General features: G+C 31.1%; 3 protein-coding genes across 4 annotated transcripts; 1 reads left to right on the top strand and 2 right to left on the bottom strand.

Annotated features, from left to right (window-relative positions):
* Positions 1-189: 189 nt before the first annotated feature.
* LOC123912893 (WEB family protein At5g55860-like) lies at positions 190-5,236 on the top strand. The gene is made up of 3 exons (XM_045963478.1): positions 190-408; positions 1,346-1,567; positions 3,194-5,236. The coding sequence occupies exons 2-3, from the start codon at positions 1,385-1,387 to the stop codon at positions 4,979-4,981; spliced, it is 1,971 nt and encodes a 656-aa protein (XP_045819434.1). The 5' UTR covers positions 190-408; positions 1,346-1,384; the 3' UTR covers positions 4,982-5,236.
* Positions 5,237-6,011: 775 nt separating this feature from the next.
* On the bottom strand, positions 6,012-9,599 carry LOC123912892 (SEC14 cytosolic factor-like). Its single transcript, XM_045963477.1, has 12 exons — positions 9,466-9,599; positions 9,303-9,380; positions 9,171-9,199; positions 8,502-8,585; positions 8,342-8,395; positions 8,096-8,170; positions 7,631-7,684; positions 7,433-7,492; positions 7,261-7,356; positions 7,063-7,164; positions 6,894-6,974; positions 6,012-6,636 (listed from the first exon to the last, which is right to left on the bottom strand). Exons 2-12 carry the CDS (start codon positions 9,355-9,357, stop codon positions 6,265-6,267), a joined length of 1,062 nt encoding a protein of 353 aa, XP_045819433.1. The 5' UTR covers positions 9,358-9,380; positions 9,466-9,599; the 3' UTR covers positions 6,012-6,264.
* Positions 9,600-17,678: 8,079 nt separating this feature from the next.
* Positions 17,679-22,263, bottom strand: LOC123912891 (DNA-directed RNA polymerases I and III subunit RPAC1-like). Of its 2 annotated transcripts, XM_045963475.1 has the most exons (10): positions 21,928-22,263; positions 20,805-20,990; positions 19,873-19,999; positions 19,666-19,752; positions 19,370-19,563; positions 18,737-18,832; positions 18,546-18,639; positions 18,375-18,451; positions 18,257-18,341; positions 17,679-18,028 (listed from the first exon to the last, which is right to left on the bottom strand). In XM_045963475.1, the coding sequence occupies exons 1-10, from the start codon at positions 22,105-22,107 to the stop codon at positions 17,925-17,927; spliced, it is 1,230 nt and encodes a 409-aa protein (XP_045819431.1). In that variant the 5' UTR covers positions 22,108-22,263; the 3' UTR covers positions 17,679-17,924. The 2 variants fall into 2 exon arrangements, with proteins under 2 accessions (XP_045819431.1, XP_045819430.1); XM_045963474.1 differs by having other exon boundaries at positions 18,257-18,451; positions 21,928-22,260.

The raw sequence follows: 22,263 nt of genomic DNA, 5'->3' as shown, positions 1-22,263 counted from the left end.
TAGATGGCAAAACCAATCCTTTTAAAAACTACGTTCATAGACCTCGGAGATACACTTAATCCAATTTAGTACGGTTAATCCAATTTTAGCTAGAAAGCAAAACATACTAAAGAAGGACAGAAACGTGATTTCACAAAAAAGTCAGGAAAGTTTTTACATACCCCAAAGCAGGAACATGAGTCTTAAAATAGAAACGAATGCATCTGATATTTCACTCTCATCTCTTCGTCTTGTTACTATACTGCTGATGCAAAATTTTTGTCTTCAACAGCTTTCTATTTTCAAACACATCCATCACTTTCTCTCTCCAACACCATCTCTCTCTCTCTCTCTCTCTCTCTCTCTCCCTCTCTCTCTCTCTCACTTGAGATTCAAAGTTGAAGCGCTTTGAAGAATCGCCTTTGAAAGGTGAGTTTTTTTTTTTGTTTTAATTTTTTTTGATGATTTTTGTTGCTGAATCAGTTAAAGATGGAAGCTTTATTGATTTTAAGTTTCTGGGCTGTGGAGTATTTTTTTATTTTCATGATGGGTTTTTTTTTTGTGTGTGTTTTCTCAACTAGCTTATTTTATCATGGTACCTTTGTTTTGTTTTTTGTTTTTTTTCTTATGTTGTTATTGTTGTTTTAAATTCATTTTCTGATTGTGGTGTTTGATGTTGTTTTTTGTGGTTTTGACCTGGCTTGGTTTTTTTTGTACATGTTCTTTCAATTTGCAGTGTTCTTCATTTTGCTGTATGATTTTGACCCTTGACTTTGTATGTTTCTGAAGATTTTCTATTTAATGTTTTTAAAAATATATATATTTTAAATGTTAGATGTTCTTTTCATTCTTAAGGTGATGCCTCAATCTGAAAGAAAATATATAAAGGCTTTGAAATTAAAAATTTTAGTGAAATTTTGGTATATTTTTGCATGTAATTTTTACATTTTTGGAACCTACTTGCAAAGCTGAAAGCTCCTGAAATTATTAATTGTGGAAGATTCTGGAATCATGGAGAGTGTGTAAGATTAATCCAAACTAAGCTATTGATAGGTCAATAAGTACTTAATTTGAAAGAGAATCTAACTGTTTCAAACTTTTCAATGAACCTAAGGGGCAACACTAATATTATTGAATATAGGATCTTCCAATCATATCTATCTTGAGTTAAGAGTATTGACACTACACAGCAATAATTTTCATGCTAAATTCCAATTTAAAATGTGATTGTTTATTCTCTTACTATATGTTTAAAAAGATATTTCGGAAATTTGTGATTGTTTTATTACTAGTTTATGATATTTTTAGTTTATGATAATATTTTTAGTTTTAGTTTAATGTCTTTCTTCTAACATGTTTATGACAGGTTGGTTTTGAAGTCCTTACTATTAAGATCTAAAATACGATGGTCGCAAAAATTCGGCAAAGTGTTACTGACTCTCCAACGCCGAGTCCAAAGCCAGAGGTTGGAGAGATTGACACCAGCCCACCTTTTCAGTCTGTTAAAGATGCTGTGTCTCTATTTGGTGAAGGTGCTTTCTCTGGGGAAAGACCTATCCTTAAGAAGCCAAAAGCTTATTCTGCCGAGGTAATTGTCAGTTTTTGTATTAGTACATTTTCTTGGCTACAAATCCGTTGTGGTGTTGTAAAACAACAATGAAAGTTGCATAATCAATGTATCCTGTAAACATTAATGATGTGGTAACTATAGCTTAAACTTCGATTCTAAGTTCTAATCCTTAAATAAGAAAAATGTTATAATTCTAACTTTATGAAGTATTAGCAGTGTGTTAGAGCAGTTACCTAGTTAACTTCTATCGAAAATTAGAAGAGTAGCCGAAATAAACACGATAACACAGACTTCAAATCTCTGCTAACCTCTTTGCTCAAAGGCTGAAAAACCTAACTCGCCTAACTCATTCTTTCTTCCTTCTCCTTCTATATAGATTCTCATTCCAGTAACCTTTCCCCTCCTTTTCCATTCACTGCCATGTCAACATTCTGTTTTGTTTCAACCAGGTAGCATGAACATTCTCAATATTCACCATCATGTCTTCCTTGTATCTGTGTGGACATGTGATCCACCGTTTACTTTCTGCATAATAGCCTTTAGGCTTTAATGCACTTTCGACCCCCTTGTTTCAACTGAAACTTGATTTTAGCCCCTCCATTTCTTTATACGGGATTTTAATCCAACAGTTTCACAAGTTTAAAGATTTTTCCACAAAATCCAATTTGAGGCTTGTTTTTTTGACATGTCATTTTCATTAATGTTACGGAATTGCTATTTTGGACCTGAAAACATGTTACAACTTTTTTTTCTGTTTAATTGATGTCTCTAGTCAAAATCAACAATGTCACATCATCAAATGCAACTCCAAATCATTAATGAATATGACACATCATAAAAAATAAGCCTCAAATTGGGTTGTGGCACAAGTTCCTGAAACTTGCGAAACAGTGGGACTAAAAACCTGTTTACGTTAAAAAAGGACCAAAAGTGCATTTAGGCCTAGCCTTTATTTCAAGATTATCTGAAGTTGTAAATGGTTTGTACTTTGGAGGATGAATCATATTCTTAAAGTCATATGTACTCTGTACAAAATTGTGCGCAATAATGCCTATGACAATTAGAAACAAGATTTACGTGTTGTCTCAACAATATATCTTTCAAATCTTGTAACCAAATCTATCATGACAGAATTCGATTCTGTCAATCTATCATGATTCATGACAGAACTCGATGCTGTCAAGATTTGCTTCCAATATAACTGTCAAGATTTGTTCAGGTTTTTTGTAGATTTGGTTACAAGAAGTTGTGGCGTTGACCATTTAAGTGGGAATATCTCATGGATATGAAAGACTTACTTGTTTCAATCAATTCATGAACTATGTTACATCTTGCATGTAATAACATTAAGTAAACTATATCATCTGTAGTAAATAATCAGTTACCATAAGAATCTACTTTTAATTGGATAACACACATGGAAATGTTTGGCTTACGGAAATGGTTTCGGTTTCCACTAATAATAATAATCAACAAAATGCTACCGTTTTTTTTTTTAATTCAGACTTCAGATTACACAAGCTCTTCTAACTTTTTAACGTTGAACTAGGCTATCTTATGGCAATGTTCTAATTTCTTTATTTCAAGCTTAGAATGCATTTGTCTATTTCATTTTGTAACTTTTCAAATTTGTTCTTTCACTAGAGAGTTTTGGCTAAGGAGACGCAACTTCATGTAGCCGAAAAAGAGCTGAACAAGTTGAGGGAACAAGTAAAGAACGCTGAAACTACCAAGGCTCAAGCTCTTGTGGAGCTTGAAAGGGCTCAAAGGACTGTTGATGATTTGACACAAAAGCTAAAACTTATTACTGAGTCTAGGGAGTTGGCTATCACGGCAACAGAAGCTGCAAAATCTCAGGCAACACAAAAGTATGGTGACTCGGATGGAATCAATGGGACCTGGAAAGAAGAGTTAGAAACTGCAGTTAAAAGGTATGCATCTATCATGACAGAACTCGATGCTGCTAAGCAAGATCTGAGGAAAACTCGTCAGGAATATGATTCATCATCAGGTGCAAGAGTGTTGGCTGTCAAGCAAACGGAAGAAGCTGAACATGCAATGAAGGAAAACACGGAAAGAATATCTGAGCTATACAAAGAAATTTTATCTGTAAAAGAGTCGATTGAGCAAGAAAAGCTTGCATCGGTGGAAGCACAGCGGCAGCAAGCATTGACATTATCTGAGAAAGACGCTCTTAGACAATCATACAAAGCTACTCTTGAACAATCCAAAAAGAAATTACTTGCTTTAAAAAAGGAATTCAATCCTGAGCTCACAAAAAATCTTGAAGTGCAGTTGGCCGAGACAATGAGTGAAATTGCGACTTTGCAATCAGAAATGGAAAACAAAAGGTCGTCCGACTTGGACTCTGTAAAAACCGTTACTTCGGAGCTTGACGGTGCGAAAGAATCACTGCATAAAGTAGTAGACGAGGAAAACTCTCTTAGAATCTTGGTAGAGACTCTGAAGGTGGAACTAGAGAATGTAAAGAAAGAACATGCTGAATTGAAGGAAAAAGAGTCCGAAACCGAATCCATCGTTGGGAATCTACATGTCAAACTCCGCAAAAGCAAGGCTGAGCTTGAAGCCTGCTCTGCTGAAGAATCTAAGGTTAGAGGTGCATCCGAGGAAATGATCTTGACACTGAGTCAGCTGACATCTGAAACTGAGGAAGCACGACGGGAAGCAGAAGATATGAGGAACAAAACAGCCGAGTTAAAGAAGGAAGCCGAAGCTACCAAGCTTGCATTAGAAGATGCAGAGAAGAAGCTTAAAGAAGCAATGGAAGAAGCAGAAGCAGCAAAATTGGCTGAAGCTAGTGCTGTCGAGCAGATTACAGTGCTAACCGAAAGGACAAGTGCTGCGCGTGCATCAACGTCATCGGAATCTGGTGCTGCAATTACACTCTCAACGGAGGAGTTCGAGTCACTAAATCGGAAAGTCGAGGAGTCTGATAAATTAGCAGACATGAAAGTGGATGCGGCCAAAGCACAGGTTGAAGCTGTGAAAGCTAGCGAAAATGAAATTTTGAAAAAGTTGGAAGCAACTCAAAAGGAGATTGAGGATATGAAGACTGCAACACAAGAGGCCTTGAAAAAGGCCGAGATGGCCGAAGCGGCAAAGAGGGCAGTAGAGAGTGAGCTTCGAAGGTGGCGCGAGAGGGAACAGAAAAAGGCAGCCGAAGCTGCAGCTCGGATACTGGCCGAAACACAGATATCATTGTCATCAGAATCATCTCCTCAGCATTATAGGATTCAAAAGCAGAATGTCCCTCCTCCTCATACAACAGTGGAAGTGAGGAAGTTAGATAAAGAGAAGATATCGGTTTCGAAGAAAACAGTGTTGCCTAATATTAGTGGTATCTTTCAGAGGAAGAAAAGCAATGTTGATGGTGGATCTGTTTCTTATTTGCCTGGTGAGAATCGTGTATAGTTTGTGAAGCTCTTGATTGTGAGAGAAAACATTGTGTTGATGATTTGTGTGTAGTTGAGGAATTTGAGTAGATTTTTGTAATGAAGTGTGTTTGAAGGAAAGTATTATTATTGTATGGTGTTAATAGTTTGGTGACAAATTATGAGACATGAATATATAAATGGAACCAGTGGAAAAATTAAAATCTATTTGTACTTTTTTTCTGCTGATATTAAGCTTTCATGACAGGTGGATTGAACCCTTTCATGGGACCTATATGTATGAGAAAAAGTTAAGTGAAAGCACAGTAAAGTGTTTGCATCACACTTAACCTAGAAGATATTTTAATCATAGTATATGCATTATTCTTTATTTTGAAATTATTGATATTTTGGGACCTATTACATTGTGAGATTATTGATATTTTAATCATAGTATGCATTTTTCTTTTATTTTGAAAATTATGCATTATACACCACATACAAAAGTATAATTTCCTTTGAAAAATAAAAAAAAAAGAAGTATAATTTTGATCAGAAAAATATGTGAAATTTATAATATATATAAACAAGGTTTGTAGGGAAAAAAGGTTCAACTCACTATAAATTACTTATTAATTTAATTTCAGTTTTGAATAATAATATTATAATTCTTATTTTTATGATTTATATTGCTTGTCATTGGATATATTTTGTATATTAGAAATTATCACATGTTCTAATATAATATTTTTAAACCAAATTAGTACTAGTATTTGTTTTCCCTTATTTAAAGAGAATGTTGGTAAGTTAAAATATTTTATCCTCCATTAAAAGTAATTAAGGTATAAATAATTTTTTAATAATTTTAAAAAAATATAACAATTTATTTTATTTTTCTATATAAATTATATACTTTACCAGTCAAATTGTGAAATAGAAATTTTGTGAACTAGATGAAAGAATCTTAAAGAAACTTCACATTTGAGTCCAACTTTTATAGCAAGGATAACAAGGAACAACAGTGCATCAATATTATAGCAATTATATAATATGGTGCCATATTTTCTATATAAAATAAATATCATATCATATATCATATCCTCATCATCCAAAGTGGTTATCAAAATTAGATTAAAGTTTGTGTCTGAATATATATGCATCTGAGTTGATGCAAACATTACAATATTACATCTAATAATAATAACCTGGTATAACCCTTCTAAACAATAGGTATAACCTTTCTTGTCAAATAGATATATATTTCATAATTTCATAAAGCAATGAAGAAATAAAAAGTGCCTCAGAATCTTCACAAGCTTTCTCTCAATGTCCATTAACCGCAACACCTTTTCGCGAGTTGGTAAAGCCATTATTCTGAATTTCCAATTTGTGAAACTCAACTTCAATGGTTCCATTATTCTGATTTTCCAATTTGTGAAACTCAACTTCAATGGTTTTGGCTATTTTAGCATCCTCGGGAGCTGTCTCTGGTATCTCTACATAGAAAGATCCTTGTCTCATTGGTGATCTTGATTCTGCAAAGTTAGCTTGTTGCTTTGTGTAGTTATAGAGTTGTTGATGGAAGACATGATTGAAGACGAAACAGTTTTCGATATTTGATCCGCTTGCATTATGTCTTGATGACTTGGAATCTTGTTTTTTGCAAAAGTGTGGGAGAGATGCATAGTCCATTACCTGATAACATGTTTTGAAAAGAACTATTTTGAGTATTTCGAACTTCTTGTAATTGCAGATTGTAGAAAAGAGCGTTTTGTTCAAATTCCACTATGCTACTACAATATGCTATAGTGTATCGCAGAACAATAGCGATAAGTTCAAAATCTACTATGCTATAGCATCGCTATCACCATTCACCACTTATTTGACAACTTCCTAATGACAAATTAGGATAAATATGAAAGATAAACGAGTAAAACTAGATTTATCATTACCTTGAGTAATTCATCCTTCCCACAGCCTTGTAGCACCTGGACTTTCTTCCTTGTTCTTTCTTGTAAAAGAGGCTTTACAACCTTCAAATTATTATTGAAGTAAAAAGATTTCAGTTGTTAATCTTTGAATTTTGAATTATGATTATGAAACAGTAAGAGATGCACAAACCTTCCAACATGCAGAGAATACATATGGCGCATTAACTATATAGTATGTGTCGGTCTTTTCAGGGTAGTTCAAGTCATCTATTGTAGATATAGCTGTCAAAAGCTGCAAAAGGCGGTTAAACACAAATTGTCAACTATAAAGAGCATCAAAGCACGCATGAAGGGATCAATTGAAGTGACATTAACATTGCTAACATACCCTTAATTGGTTGAGTGCTGAAAATCTCAAACCAGTCATATCCAAGACTTTCACACAGGTGCCAATATATCTTCCGTGCTTCTTTGTAGCTGTTGGCTAAAATAAAAATTTCAAATAAGCAAGAAGTTTGTAAAGAGAGTTTATAGAAATAATCAAACAGTTAGATACTCACCAAGATCACCCGATCCCTATATTCGTTCACTTGGATGTGTGACTGTATATAGTATTTCTCCTGAAAAAGAAAAATAACTGGCAATTTAATATCAAATATTAATGTCGGATGCAAACATCGACAATAAATTATATTGTGCAGTTTATGTGTCATATTTTAATGATGCGATGAAAAGAGACAGTATGATGAGATCCTTACAGATGCTTTGTCATATGTACTGAGCCCAACGCCAATAGCGATAACTGGTAGGCCCTGGCATAATTCATCCAAAATTGAAAGAAATTAGAAATTGTGCCATTCGTCATGTATAAATATATCATTCGTCATTTCTTGTTATCATAATATAAAATCTATCTATTCAATCTGAAGAGTGCATTCACATTACAAAATTGGACACATCTCTTTTCATTACATGCTACAACATTAAATTATAAGTAGCTTATAATAACTCAAAAACAAAAGTTTCCTTTAAAAACATGCAAAGTTTCATTCAATTTATTTTGACACTATTAACATTATTATAACAAAGTTCATTCAATTATCGCACCTTTTGAGTTTTAATAATATTTATTTATCAACTGCAGACGTGCAAGTATTAATCTAGTTTAAATTTATATACAAGATCAAAAGTTGTTATAAGATATATATCTAAAACATGAGTACCTCTTTTGTGTAACCAGACATTCCTATGAGTTGAGAATCTCGCACACCTTTGTACAAATCCGCTGGGATTGGCTTCTGCAATACAAAAAGGAAAAGCTCAAATCAACACCATTATGAAAGTTCTTATTTCCATTTGTCTCTCACCAATTCAGCTATTCATTAATTCAGCTCCTAACCGATTAAAAGTTGAACTAGAAAAACAGATAAATTCAGAAGAAGAAAAAACTGCGGAAAGAGAGAACTCACTGCTAAAACTTTGTCAATCTCATTTTCCACTCTCCAATGTAAGCAATCAATTAACTGCAACAGTTTAAATTATCAGCAAAGGATATAAATAGATTAAAACTCAAATGAATTAAAAGAGTAATCAACATAGATGAAATTCCATCTAAAAGATTTAACTAACCATTTTATGAGCTTTGGCAACATTTCCGTCCCTAGCTTTGAGAAATCGCGCTAATGTTTCAGCAGGATATCCCATGTGGATATTCTGAAATTTAAAGAGAAAGGTTTCAGGGCAAAAAATCTCATGATGCAAATACTAAGACACAAACAAATTATTTACTCTTGATATGTAAGGCCTTGTTTGGATAAACAACATAATCAAATTATTTTTAAATAAGCAATTAGTAGATTTCATAAGCTATCCTGGAGAGTTTACGAAAATAAACTAAAAACAGCTTATATACATGTCATAAGTTGTCATCACAAATTCTCTCAAGTAGACTCACAAGTACTTAAGCCAATAAACTCAAAAAAGTCAATCCCTAAAATTAAGCCCAAAAAATTACATAATAAAAATAAATCACCAATAGCACAATAAAAAATGCTGACGTGCATAATCCCTAAAATTAAGCATGATTTACTCTCTTAAGGTTTCATTTTAAACATCAAGATTTACCCTTTACAACTGTGAGGTACCAGAAATCCAAATCCATATCCAGATCAATTTTGTAGCAAAAACGGATTAAAAAAAAAAAGCTTTTTTATTTTAAACAAAACAGGTTGCAGATCATGAATCACAAAACTTCCAAACCAAGATCAAACAAAAACAAAGAATATTAAAAATCCAAACCTTGAATGTGATCTTCAATTGCTCATCCACTGCAACAAGAAACAAAACAAAATAAGAACCTTTTATCAGTGATCAAAAGAGATCATAGCAAAACAGAATAATGCAAACTGAATTTGAATCTTTTGAACATACCATTTTCCATTAAACACTGCAACTGCTTAATTGCATCTTGATTTCCAACACCCATCTTTCAAAATGAGAAATTTGCAACTGGGTTTTGAAATACAGATCTTTTAAAGTAAACCCAAGATTCTTTTAATCAAAAAGATTGAAATTTTGAAGGTGAGAAACAAACCCTTGTGTGAAAAGATTGTAACTTTGTGTTTGTTTTTGTTTGCAATGATCAAAACATGATCATTGAAATTAAGGTGTTTTTGGACTTTGTTGCAGCTTCTTATGTAGAAACTAGGAAGTACTAAGTGGTCAACAATGCTAACAATATATATATATATATATAAGTAAGAAAATGTTTGTATTTTAGAATTAGGTTGGAGGTAAAATAAAACAAAGTAATTTTTTTTTTTTTTGAATCTCTAAAGTATATGAAATCAATCAATTTAATTCCTAAAGCATATCAAAATCCATTAATCTAGCCTCTAACATCTCAATAATTTATTTGTCATAAAAAACGTCTCAATAATTTAATGATATATATATATTCAAGATAATTATATACCAAAAATTGAACAATTTGGTTGAGAATAATATGTGAAAATATATATATATTTTTTAAAAAAATTATATTTAAGTATATTTTAGATTTATATTTAAAATAAGATATTATTTGTCCTTTTAAACAAAACTCAACTGGTAAAGATATCGTATAATATACGTAGAAGTCAGAATTTAAATCAAGAACTTCTCACAAAAAAAAATATTTTGCGAAGAATATTTTTTCGTATAAAAATATATCTCATATAATCTTTTTTTTTTTAAAAAAAGAAAAGAAAAAGAGGAGTAGCAAACTCAAGAGCTTGTTTAAAGATAAGCTCAAATTTGCTAAATCATAAGTACACTGATTTCCCTCCCTAAAAATATGCTAAATCATCTTTAAAAATTCAACCAACGAAAAAAATTGTTAAAACTTTCATAATCATTTGTTCTTATTTTTTTTTTTTGGTTACACCATAATCATCTGTTCTATTATTATTATTATCATAATTTGTTTTTTTTAAATAATTTTTTTTGTGAGCTGAAAATCTAACTCAAAATTTCTAGCATACTATATAAATTTTTATCACTAGACCAAACCCAATAGTTTTAAGGCGTAAAAATATTTATAGTAATTTGTTGTTAAAACCTAACTAATTTTTAAAATGTTTGTCAAAAAGTAGAAGCTACATTTTTTGTGTGGTTGTTAGAATTTTGTTATCATTCATTTTTTTTTATTAGTTGATTTGAAAACAAAAGCAAAAGCATGTGCCTCCTCATTCCTCAACTGAAACTTTTTGAAGATGGTGATTATTATTTAATGTTTACTGACTCATATTTCTCCACAAGTAGCTCTCATTGGTTTTTATTTTTTTTGGGTACAATATTATTGAAATATTATTATTGGCAAAAAATTATGTACCGGCAATTTAGCATATTTTATTATTCAAAAGGAAGGGGTAAACCTCTTAGTCAAAAAAGAAAAAGAGAAACATATAAACCTCTACTAATATTCTAACTGGATTATAAATTACAGCCAATATTTTTAAAAAATGTCAAAAATGATTTTGGTACCCAAGTTTAAAACTTTAGTTTTTTAACATGTAAATATTTAAGAAGATTCTTCTCTCTCGTAATTGTTCTTCAAAGAACTACTTTCATTGTTCACCATAAATTTTTTTGATTGGACTACATCCATCCAGCAACGTTTTTGAGAGACCAATTATGATACCAAAGAAATTTGGGACTTTTTTTCCGGGGCAAAAAAAACTATCTCAAGAAATTTAAGAAAAAGATTTAAGGTCCGGTTGGTTTGTAGGATATGATAAAGACGAGGTAATAAACACATAGAGGGTGTCTGTTTCAAGTCTATTAAATGTAATTTTGGAATAATTTTTTTGGAAATAGATTAAGATATATGGAAATTTTATTGCCTAGATTTCTAAGAAAATGCATTTGGTTAAATTTAAATATTTTGGGAAACTTTATAATAAAAAAAGTTAATTGTTAAGTAGTTACAAATGAGTTTATTCTCATCTTTATATAAATTTGTATTCCCTTGAAAAAGTTTTTCTTTTTCTAGTAATCTTTTATATTCAAGAATAAAATTTAACAAACTTGAAACAACCATGCAAATGTTGTTTTCTATTTGATCGTACCTGGATTAGGAAATCAGATGGCCAGCTAGCATGTCCGAAAGTTGAGCAATCCACAAGGGGGGTTATACTTGCAGTAGCTCCGACGCTCAAGTCAGTAGAGGTACAAATTAGAAAGTGAGTGAGTAGAATTGAATACCCGACCCTCCTATAGAGGAGGGTATATATACTGCCCCAATGTTGGGCCAAAGGTCTCTATAACAAGACGAGTTTATCTGCTCATAATGGATGACTACGACTTCTACGTGGAAGTACGGATGAACCGTTCGTGCTCGTCATCCTGGGTCAAATCGTTCCGCTGATCAAGGATAATAGATAGGTTTGGATAATGATGTGTCCTCGAGGGAGGAGCACATGGTTCACACACGTCTTCTAACCTAAACGGATAAGGTCGTACTCTTTTGGACCGTCCTTAACATCGTAGTGGATTGGGTCGTGCTCGATGTTGGGCCAGCCTTAATTAGGCCTAGTCTAGAACATTATCATTTTATTCTCATGAATCTACAAAGATGATTTAAAACAAACAAACAAACCAATAACATTATTTTATCATTTGATAAACACTTCATAATAATATAATAAGATGTATTTCATATTCAAATGAGAAAATTACTTTGTTAAACAAATACATATTTTCTAAATTATTTTGTAATACTTTATAATTTATATATTAAAAAAATAAATAAGTAATTATATAATTTTAAATAAACATTATTGACACATAAACAATTTCAATTTTTATATAAAATAAATCATAAACAAATAAAGAATTCTATTATATACGTTAGATAAATTAATTAAATGTACGAGAAAAATCTCTCTAAGTGGAGAGTTTTTGGTGTCCGGATGAGTTAGAAAGTGAAGAGTATCATTTTGCTATGTGGCAAAATGTTTTCAATTGGTTCGAGTTGAATTCAATGGTTCTTAACAAGTGCTTCTAAAAAATTATTTAATATTTGTCTAACTATAAATATAAAACAAACATTTGATTTGATTATAAAAAATAATAATTTTGCTATGATGTATGTTAACTCCATCCAGGTGCCAATGTTAAGCAGCTTTCCACTTAATCATAGGTAGCTGTTGCTGTTAAATTTGGACACATTTATATTATCTCTAATGTTGTGGCTAAGAGTCTGCCATTTTTAAGACTTAGTACTATTAAAGTTCATGACTACAACTACAACTACAAATTAGAGAAAGGTCAAATTTCATTGATAGCTAAGCCAAGCAAAATAATAATACGTGTAGGACAGTCCAAAAAAACCTCAAAAAGTCAATAATGCTAATAATGTCTTTATTATTAAGTCAATTATGGTTTTCTATATAATAAATCACCGAACTACTACTAAACTAATTTACACATATTAAAAAAAATAAAAAGGACGGGGTCATTATTATGTACTTTGGTCTATAATAATATTAGTTTTTTTTTTGACAAAACAAATAATAATATTAGTTAAAATCAGCTTCTCGTATTTGAAATTTGGATATCCCGTATGTGTGATCACGTTGATGATGGGAATTCAAATTCCATTTTTTAAAAGTTTCCAATAGTAAAATAAGTTGTTACAATCACACGAGTTTCAATTTTCTAACTTCTCTCTCCCCTTTGCTTATGGTCTTCATTCAAGTTTAGATGAGTTTTCACGTGCATGCTTAGATATGCGGTTTCACATGTTTCTCGTCACATAATAATATTCGAACCACCTCAAAATATACAAAATTGTGTGACTAGTGCTCACTTTTGCATCATTATGTGAATGCATGTCATTGTAAGTTTATAGTATCCAAGCATGGATAGATAAGATAGATAGTACTAGTACTTCTATCCAACCGGTTTCAATGCAACTACAATTAATTGTTTATTTTGTAATTGTACTCTCTAATTTATATTTATATGATAATGAAAATGCATCAATAGATTATATGGGTAATTAGGTAAAATCATCATTATCTTTCTTTTGTTTAACATGTTTTTTTAATCTATGTAAAATGATCAAATGTGACAAATATTGTAGGACAAAGAAAGTAAGTAACATGTATTTTTGAAAAAATAAAATAATTGTTTCGGAGTGGATCGAAGTCGATACGAAATCACATGAGTGTGATGATAAGTTTATATATATAGTGTTTATCTTAGATAGTATTATGTTTTCGTTAGGTAAAAAAATACTAGTGATCGTTTCAAAAAAAGCTCAATACGAAATTAATAGACTATACCTAAAAAGGGGAGGAGATTGCCTCCTGTTATTTTTTCTCGTGTGTGATCGTGGTCGTTCATTGAAAAAGTGAGAGAATGTGTTTTATTAATAGAGAGAAAACTTGAGAGTTTTTCATCGGAGAGGATCCTATCTCCCTTAAAAGATATGCTTATGTGCTACATGTCAGCCCATACTAGTTTACCTTCCCAACCCATACTAATTTAAAATTCAACCGCGATGTAAGTAAATCTGACTAAGAATTGATACATATTTTATTTTGACAAGTCTTTCGCTCTACACTTAATCAAATATTAACTTAATCATCAAAATGTGTTTACGGATACACCACCTCCCTCGCTAGATCAATAATTAACATGTTTTTAAATATTTAGAAAGATAAGAATATCAATTTTTAACTATTTAGGAAAATATTACATTTGCTTTTTGTTAAGAAGGTCAGCCATATAATTTTAATAGAATCAATCAAATCAATATACTATATATGTGAGTATAGTGATGCCGTATTCTATTAATCAAAATCACATTTGTTTATGTTAGATATTGCACAAAAAATTAGAACCCATGTTTAAAAGTTGGTATCTAACAATAAGCATAAAGAAACCTTATCTCTTAAGTTATTTTAATTTATGATTTTGGTTTCTTTTATGTCTCTTTTCATCACCTTTCCTTTAGTTAATCCTACAGCACCCTAAAGTTTGGCGAATGTCTTCCCAATCTTGGGACTCAAATTACTTAATTTGCACTACAAATATACGCTAACATATTTGTCTTTTGCTTATGACCAACGATATATGATTAATTAATTAATTGGAATTAAGAAAGAAAAGAGAAACATGGCAAAAGGATGAAAGTGATGAATAATGCCAAAATGACACACTAGTCACGCTAGGATTCTAAGCTTTTCCACGTATAAGATGCTCTTACAATGCATAATATTATAGTTCACTCATTTTTTGTGTTATTAATTTGTTGGCTAATCCTATGGTGGACCACCTCGTGGACAAGTGATCTACCGAATATGAATTTTACGAAATTCACTGTTAGATTGAAAGTTTATATCGTATAGATCATCCATAAATTTTTTGAAAATTATTTGATATGTTATTGAGACACATCAAGATTTACGTTATTAAATAAACCGTTAATCTTGATGTGTCTCAATAACATATCAAATGATTTTCAATTTTTCTAAATTTTTCTATGGATGATCTATATGATGTAAACTTTCAATACAACAGTGGATTTTGTAAAATTCGTATTCGTTATAATGTTATTCATGACTGGTCCACCATGGACCACTTGATGAAGTGATCTATATTAGAATTTACCTTAATTTGTTATAATATTTACTAGAAAATTAGCTTTTTGCGACCGATTTAGCGACCAAATTTTTTTGAAACTTTGACGCTCGAAATTTGGTCTCAAATTCGGTCTCTATAGTGACCGAATTATTTCGGTCGCTAAATCGGTCTCTAAAAGCGAATTTTCTAGTAGTGAATATGATACAAATTATAGCATATTAATAGTAAGATTTGAAACCTATAGCTCAAATTCCTCAATTCTTAGTTCAACTAGCTTAATCAGTTAAGCTACTCATCTCACCCTATTATCATGGGCGGACCTGTTCAAGGCATGGTGTGGCTATAGCCACACCAGCCCAGTCCAAATTTCTCTAAAAATAAAAAATAAAAATTTTATAAATAATTTTAAGTCATTTTGTATATATATTCGTACAAATATTAATGTAAATATTAGTTTAGAGTTTATTATTGATAACTGTAAATTTTTCGTATACATATTAGTTTAAGTATTTGTGCAAATATTAGTTCATAGTCTATTATTGATGATTATATTTCAAGTCTTTCGTTATACATGGAGTATTATTTTAAGTTATATAATTTAATTTTATAATAATCAACTTGACTTTATTTGTCAAAAAATAGTGGACAACTAATTGAATTCATAGTATTGGATAAAATTAGCAATTGAACTAGCATATAAATATGATATGACATAGAAAAAATGTTTAATTAATATTTAATTTTTTCAAGTAAGATAATACGGGTAAAATTGGAATAAAAATTAATAAGTTATAAACTAATTAAATTAAACAAATGATATGCATGATTTAACATATATTCAATAAATTATAGTCCTTTCTTTTTTTCTGAATAGAAATTTGGTGGTGTTTTAGATATAGTTTGTTGGTTTCTTTTTTTGAATAAATATTTTCTGGTTTGTTGTTCTTTTTTTATATATACATGTTGTATTAGTGGTAATTTCATATATTGTTTGTTGTTTAATTGAATTATCAGAATAAAAAAAATTCGGTAGTGCCTAGTTTTTTTTAGCCACACTAGAATGTTATGGCTAGGTCCGCCCCCGCCTATTATTATAAGCTTCTGAAAGGAGTTTATGAAAAAAACAACCTATGAAGATACAATTTTCGTTAATCAGAACTTATGAATTAATATAAAAACTTATTTATTTTCGTATGCTATTTTTCATAAGCTCAAAATTAAGTTAATCCAAACAGATCCATAATTTATCAATAAATGCTTAATAACAAAATATAGATAAAGTGCAAAATATAAGCAGAAAATGAAATAGAAAACCCGAGGAGTAGTAATAATAATATTAATAATAGAGAATTCAAATGAACTTTTTATTTTTAACTAAAAGTAATATTCACTCATTTAAATTGATAGAATACATCTCGAACAATAAATATTTCAATGACAATCAAGTCAACTTAAACAAGAACAGAATTATTTAAGATGGATGGATCCCTCACAAAAACATAAAGATTAACCAATTAAAACTAAATGTTCTTGCTTCTTTAAAAGTTTGGATACATTCCCTTCAAAAACTCCCTTTATTTGTTTAAAAAATAAACTTATTTTAAAGAAGAAATGTGATGGATGCAATCATGCAACCATGCGTATTCAAAATTGATCTCTCACTTAAAAAAGCTCTTTGTATTCAAAATTAAAAGTAATTATTCATAAGAATTAATCAAAACCAAATATTCTACCGAAAAAAGAAAGAAAGAAAAAAAACTAATCCAAATATTCATGCAAACTCTCATTTTATTAACATTAATCTAGTGTTTTTAAATTTTAATTACACGTTCAATCCATCATAACTTTGGATCATTAATAATTTTTTTTTTGTGTTAACTTTCTGATTATTCTAAAAAGAAAAAAATCTGATAATTTGAAGTTTGATCAAAGGTAAGTAATCTCAATAGATTCTTTTAAATAATTCATCCATAAAAGAATTTCATTAACCATTTGAATTCAATCACTTAATTAATAGTTTTACTTTATTCTTAACTACTTTTAAAACCACATATCACTGGGGTGATTTGCTTTCGGTGTATAGAAATTACTTAATTTTTTTGGATTATTTAAACCATTAAAATAAAAGGTGAATATGATCTCAAATGTTAATTTTCTAAAGTCTAGACTAGACAAGGATAGCATGTCACATTTTCCTTTATTAACTCTTTATGTCCACCATTGCTTTGTTGAAGTAAGCAAATTCCACTTTATGCAAGTGGAACAAACATGGTATATGAAAAATACAAACAAACATGAATTGGTTCGTCCATAACCAGGGTGGTAAGCCACGTGTTAGGTACCACTAAATTAGATTGCCTGTTGTGGTTCTAGATTCAGTGAGTTGAATTTGAGGAAAAAATAATTCCTAATCTGAACATGAATTTACATAAGGGGAATAATACATGACCTTATAGGTCAATGTTTTATAAGAGATTGAGATTAAATATAAGCTATAAGCTATGTTAGTAAAAAGAACAATAAGCTTAAGCTACAAACTATTAGCTTAAAAATCGGTCTTGCTAAACAAAATCTTAATTTAAAAAAATAGTTATTTGGATAAGGGGGGTTGTAACTTGTAAGTAGAAACATTTGGGTGGCTTTAGGTTCAAACATCTACAAAAGTACAATCTCAAATTGGGATCATTCAATGCATTCATTCTCCTTTCATAAAATTATGTTAAGTTACCATGATTTGGACAGTACAAACAAAACAGAGATCATGTCAATGCAGACATGTCACATGCACATCCAAACTATGAGCTTCCATATCATAAGTTATATATTTGTCCACAAAAATTAAAATAAAATGACAATAATTGAACTGATCATGTACAAAAATTGTCCTTTTCATTCAATTTAGGACATAGCAAAGACGAAGAATCAAGAAAGCTCGGTAATCACTCGTTCACACTTATCTTCCAGAATCTTCACAGCTTCAGTAAATAGAACATCAGGGGATATTGCTCCAGTTGATTCAATGGTAACTAGACAAACAAGCAAAAATACAAACGTAAGATACTTCATGGACTTAAAACAATAATCCATATCAGAACTCTGCCAAAAGCAAATTTGCACAAATTATTATAGTTGAAAGATAGATAAGTCTATATAGAAATTTTAAACTATGCAGCAGACTTTATGTACACCATGAGAAAATATATTAGGAGTCATATTATCGAACGCATAAATTTTATATTCCAAATAATACTTACAAATGAAATGATCTTTAACACGGCGAAGTGATATAAGATCCTCCCATTCTTTCTTCTTAATTACAATCGCTTTATCAGCTCCATCCTCCGATTCTTTCTCTTTCTTATCAGCCCCATCCTCCGATTCTTTCTCTCTGATGCATTCCCTACACAAAGTGCATGCTCGTGCATTGACTACACGAGCCCTTCTTCTACCTATGAACAGAACAACCAAATCCGCGAATTAAGAGAAAGCCAAAGAAATAGGAGCATGTTAATACTAGGAGCGGAAATACAAAAACTGGATTACCTTCTCCAATATCTTCAATATCAAAGACTTTAGCTGGACATTTACTTACTAGTTCTTCAGCCATCTCATCCACAACATCTTCCATGAGTACAACCTGGAGAAGAAAAGCCAAGCAAACATAACTCAGGATTTTCTGAATTTTACAGTCTGTTAATGTGTCAGCAGTAGACAAGATATATGATATTCCCTACCTCGGGAAGCATGCGATACCAAGCAGTAGCAACCGGAGACCATTTTGCATGTGTCTTACCAATGCCTTTAACAGCATGAGCTTCAAGTTCAATTTCCTATAAAAGCATGTGTTTAGCAACTATGATATTCCGTAATAAGTACAGCTTCTAAACTCATGGAATTTCCATAAACTCAACACATAAAGCAGTTACGGAGTGCTTAAACACAAATGATGTTTCAACATAATTTAAGATTATGTGCATATTAAATATTTGTCGAGCTTTAACATAACAATGCCATAATGTAGCAGAATACATACATAGCATCACAATTAAAAATTAAGGGACATGTGCATGTTGGAGTAGGATTAAGCTCGGCTGAGCTAGGTTCCAACTAATCAGAATTTGGTTCAGTAACCTCAACGGTCTGTTGGATTAATAAAAAACTTTGCAAAGATGGGTTTGTTCCTGTTTTCTAGTTCCCGAGTTCATTAGAATCATAGCTTACTTCCTTGTAGTTGTATCAGTCCCTTCGTCACCAAAGTACACAATTAAGGGTGGTCATAGGAAAGAAATAAAGGAAGGGGTTGGGGGCGGGGGGGGGGGGGGGGGGGGGGGGGGGGGAGAGAGAGAGAGAGGAGTCCGGAGGGTTACCTGACCAGGTCCAAGTTTAGCTAATATAATATCCAAATTTTTAGGAGCAGGTGGATTTTTGGCGAATTTTTTTTTTGAGTCATGATTGTCCCTAAAAGATGTAAATGTTTTAGGTTTTGATTCAGCATTTGGTTTTGTATCATCAGCAATAAGCTCACTCCCGTTAGGCAACCACTTCAGTGCATCTGATTTCACTGCATTTATAAATACAATATCAACAGACAAGGAGTTAAATAGCTGAAGAAGAAATTAAAAGCAGCATAAATACTATCAAGCAAGAATTTCAGGTCATTTACCGGTAATACGAGGTTGACCCTTTACACAATGAACGTGTAATTTGAAGACGATGGTGTTCTTTTCGTTATTTTCACCTCCCGCATTGTCTATTTATAAAAAAGAAAGACAAATAATAAATATTCAACCTTGCCAATTTACCATTTATCACACAAGAAAGTCATATAAGCAATGAGAAATACAATAACGCAATTGCTAGTGTATAAGACCTGGATATTCAAATAGCTTGGGGTCAGCATTGATTGGAATGAGACCCAATCTATGGGCAAGAACTTCGTCTTGTATAAGTGATGTATTGTTCGCAATATATACTCTTTCAATAGCCATTGTTGGAACCTAAATTTATAAATAAATAAATTAATTAATAAAAGTAAATAAGTAATAAAGTGAAAAATAACCAACTAAAAGTCAATATTAAATAAGTAATAAGAAAACCAAAATTTGATGCCTCTATTAAACTGGAACTACACTGTTACTCATAAGTAATAACCAACTCAAAGTCAAAGTGAAAAATGCAACAAACAAAGACGAAAATGAAACTACGTTACGCATAGCAGAAGTAGTTCTAGGCTGCAGGATTGCAGATTTTCAGAAAAACATCAAAGCTAAATCACTTATCCCCATCTCATGTGCAATATGTCTGATGTCTCCTCTTACTTATGACAAACTTAAATTTTAAAGAGAATTTTCTTGTTAAAGGTGGCACATTGTGAAACAAAAGAATTGCATAATCAATCATCTCCATCAAATAATATTTGATAAACAATGCAAATTAACTTTATCATCTCCATGAAATGATATATTGTATAACAAATGAATTGCATAAGAAACCATCATCCTATAACATAAATTTATGCTATTATCTATGTGCAAACAATTATGACAATAAACTACTTCCACCTCAAAAAAGCCAAAATTCACTGGTTATCCTAATTCTAGTGCATTCAAAATAATCAGTTGAAGGAAACTTTATATTCTTATGAATCTAATATTCAATACAATGAAGATTGAGAAAATATAGAAACAAACAATTAAGTTGAGATTATTACAAAACATCAAACGTTAATTAATTCCACTTATACATTCAAAACCAAACATGACATCATGACTGAAATTAACGAGGGAAGGAGAAACATGTCACCTCTGCTATGAGAATTCTTCGAAAAGCATTGGCAATGGCCGGATCAATACCAATCATGTCAAACTCAATATCCTCATCCGTAAACCGCTTCACTTCAACCTTGAAATTTTGACAGAAATTATCCAACCGTACACTGTTATCAACTCCCAAGGCTGCATAAGCACCAGAATAATTTATGGGATCTGTCTGCATAAACGAAAATATGAACAATGTTAAATAATAAATAAACATATCAAACCAGAAAGATAGAATTTGTAAATAATTCAAAATAATAAATAAAAATATCAAACCAGAAAGATAGAATTTGTAAATAATTCAAAATTGTTAAAAAAAATTAAAATAACCAGATATAAAGAAAAGAAGGGAATAAAGGTGGAGAAACCCAATTATAGCCTATTTCAATTGACTTGGTTGAACTTATATCTATTGATTGGTTAGAAAACTTATGAGAATGCCAGAAGTTTTTGGATTGGCTCATTTAAGCTTATCTACTTGCATAAGTTTTGCTATATTGTTGGTGAGAAAATATGAAATCAGCTTATGGGCCCATTTGGATTGGCTTATTTTTTAGCTTAATTATACAAATATATAAGCTTTTATGTATTATTCATAAGTTTGTTAAGGTATTTTGTGCAATGATAGCTTATGAAGATACAATTTTTACTAGCAAGAACTTATGAATTAACATAAAAGCTTATTGATTTTCATAAGCTCAAAAATAAGCTAATCCAAACTAGCCCTATGACATTTTTCAGCTTATTTTCAAAAGCAATTTTCATAAGTCTTCAAGATAACTTATGAAAATAGCTTATAGCATACACAAAAAAATAAAAATTTATTTTTTGCAGTAGAAACAGCTTATGTAAACTTGTACATAAGCGCTTATGCTATAGGTTATATGAAAACACTAATAAGTTATAACCTTCCTACATACTAACAATTTGAAAACAGTTCGCCTAATCTGAGAAGCTTGATAGCAACCACTTATAAGTTATAACCTTTTAAAATACTAACAAAACAAAGCGGTTTTATTCTACAAATTACCCAATTGTGTGAAGTTAGAAACTTTGCTGAATTTAAAGGAACAATAGTAAGAATAAAAATGGGAAGAAAATAGATATACATGTTGAGGAGCATCGATGTTACAAATGACGCGAGTTTTGTGAAGTTCAAGATGTGTAGGAAGCTTCGCCGGAATGTTATCTAAGTTCATTATGTAATCGGGAATTCCACCTCCGACTCCATTGCTGTGATTCTGTTCTTGTGCGTCAATTTCAGACATCGAATCGTCTGATTCCGACATTGTTACACTGCTATCTCTCGTCGTGGTTTTGAATATGGCGGTTGCTACAGTTATTATTGAAGAAGAAGAAGAAGAAAGAGAACGAAGGGGTTTATTAGGGTTTATGGAGAATTTATAAAACGGTGTCGTGTGGTGATGGAGTCGAACTGCATACTG

Source organism: Trifolium pratense, linkage group LG3 (genome assembly GCF_020283565.1).
Source record: "Trifolium pratense cultivar HEN17-A07 linkage group LG3, ARS_RC_1.1, whole genome shotgun sequence".
NCBI lineage: Eukaryota > Viridiplantae > Streptophyta > Magnoliopsida > Fabales > Fabaceae > Trifolium > Trifolium pratense.
The sequence above is the reverse complement of the archived record's forward strand: the minus strand, read 5'-3'. Positions and strand labels throughout refer to the sequence as shown.

Coding starts and splice junctions, on each gene's coding strand:
- LOC123912893 (XM_045963478.1), top strand. CDS start 1,385: ATGGTCGCAAAAATTCGGCAAAGTGTTACTGACTCTCCAACGCCGAGT. Junction 1,568..3,193: donor CAAAAGCTTATTCTGCCGAG/GTAATTGTCAGT, acceptor TTCTTTCACTAG/AGAGTTTTGGCTAAGGAGAC.
- LOC123912892 (XM_045963477.1), bottom strand. CDS start 9,357: ATGGGTGTTGGAAATCAAGATGCAATTAAGCAGTTGCAGTGTTTAATG. Junction 7,685..8,095: donor TGTCTGGTTACACAAAAGAG/GTACTCATGTTT, acceptor GAATTATGCCAG/GGCCTACCAGTTATCGCTAT. Junction 7,493..7,630: donor GTACATATGACAAAGCATCT/GTAAGGATCTCA, acceptor TTTCTTTTTCAG/GAGAAATACTATATACAGTC.
- LOC123912891 (XM_045963474.1), bottom strand. CDS start 22,107: ATGTCGGAATCAGACGATTCGATGTCTGAAATTGACGCACAAGAACAG. Junction 18,833..19,369: donor CTAAACTTGGACCTGGTCAG/GTAACCCTCCGG, acceptor ATGCTTTTATAG/GAAATTGAACTTGAAGCTCA. Junction 18,029..18,256: donor TGTTAAAGATCATTTCATTT/GTAAGTATTATT, acceptor TTGTTTGTCTAG/TTACCATTGAATCAACTGGA.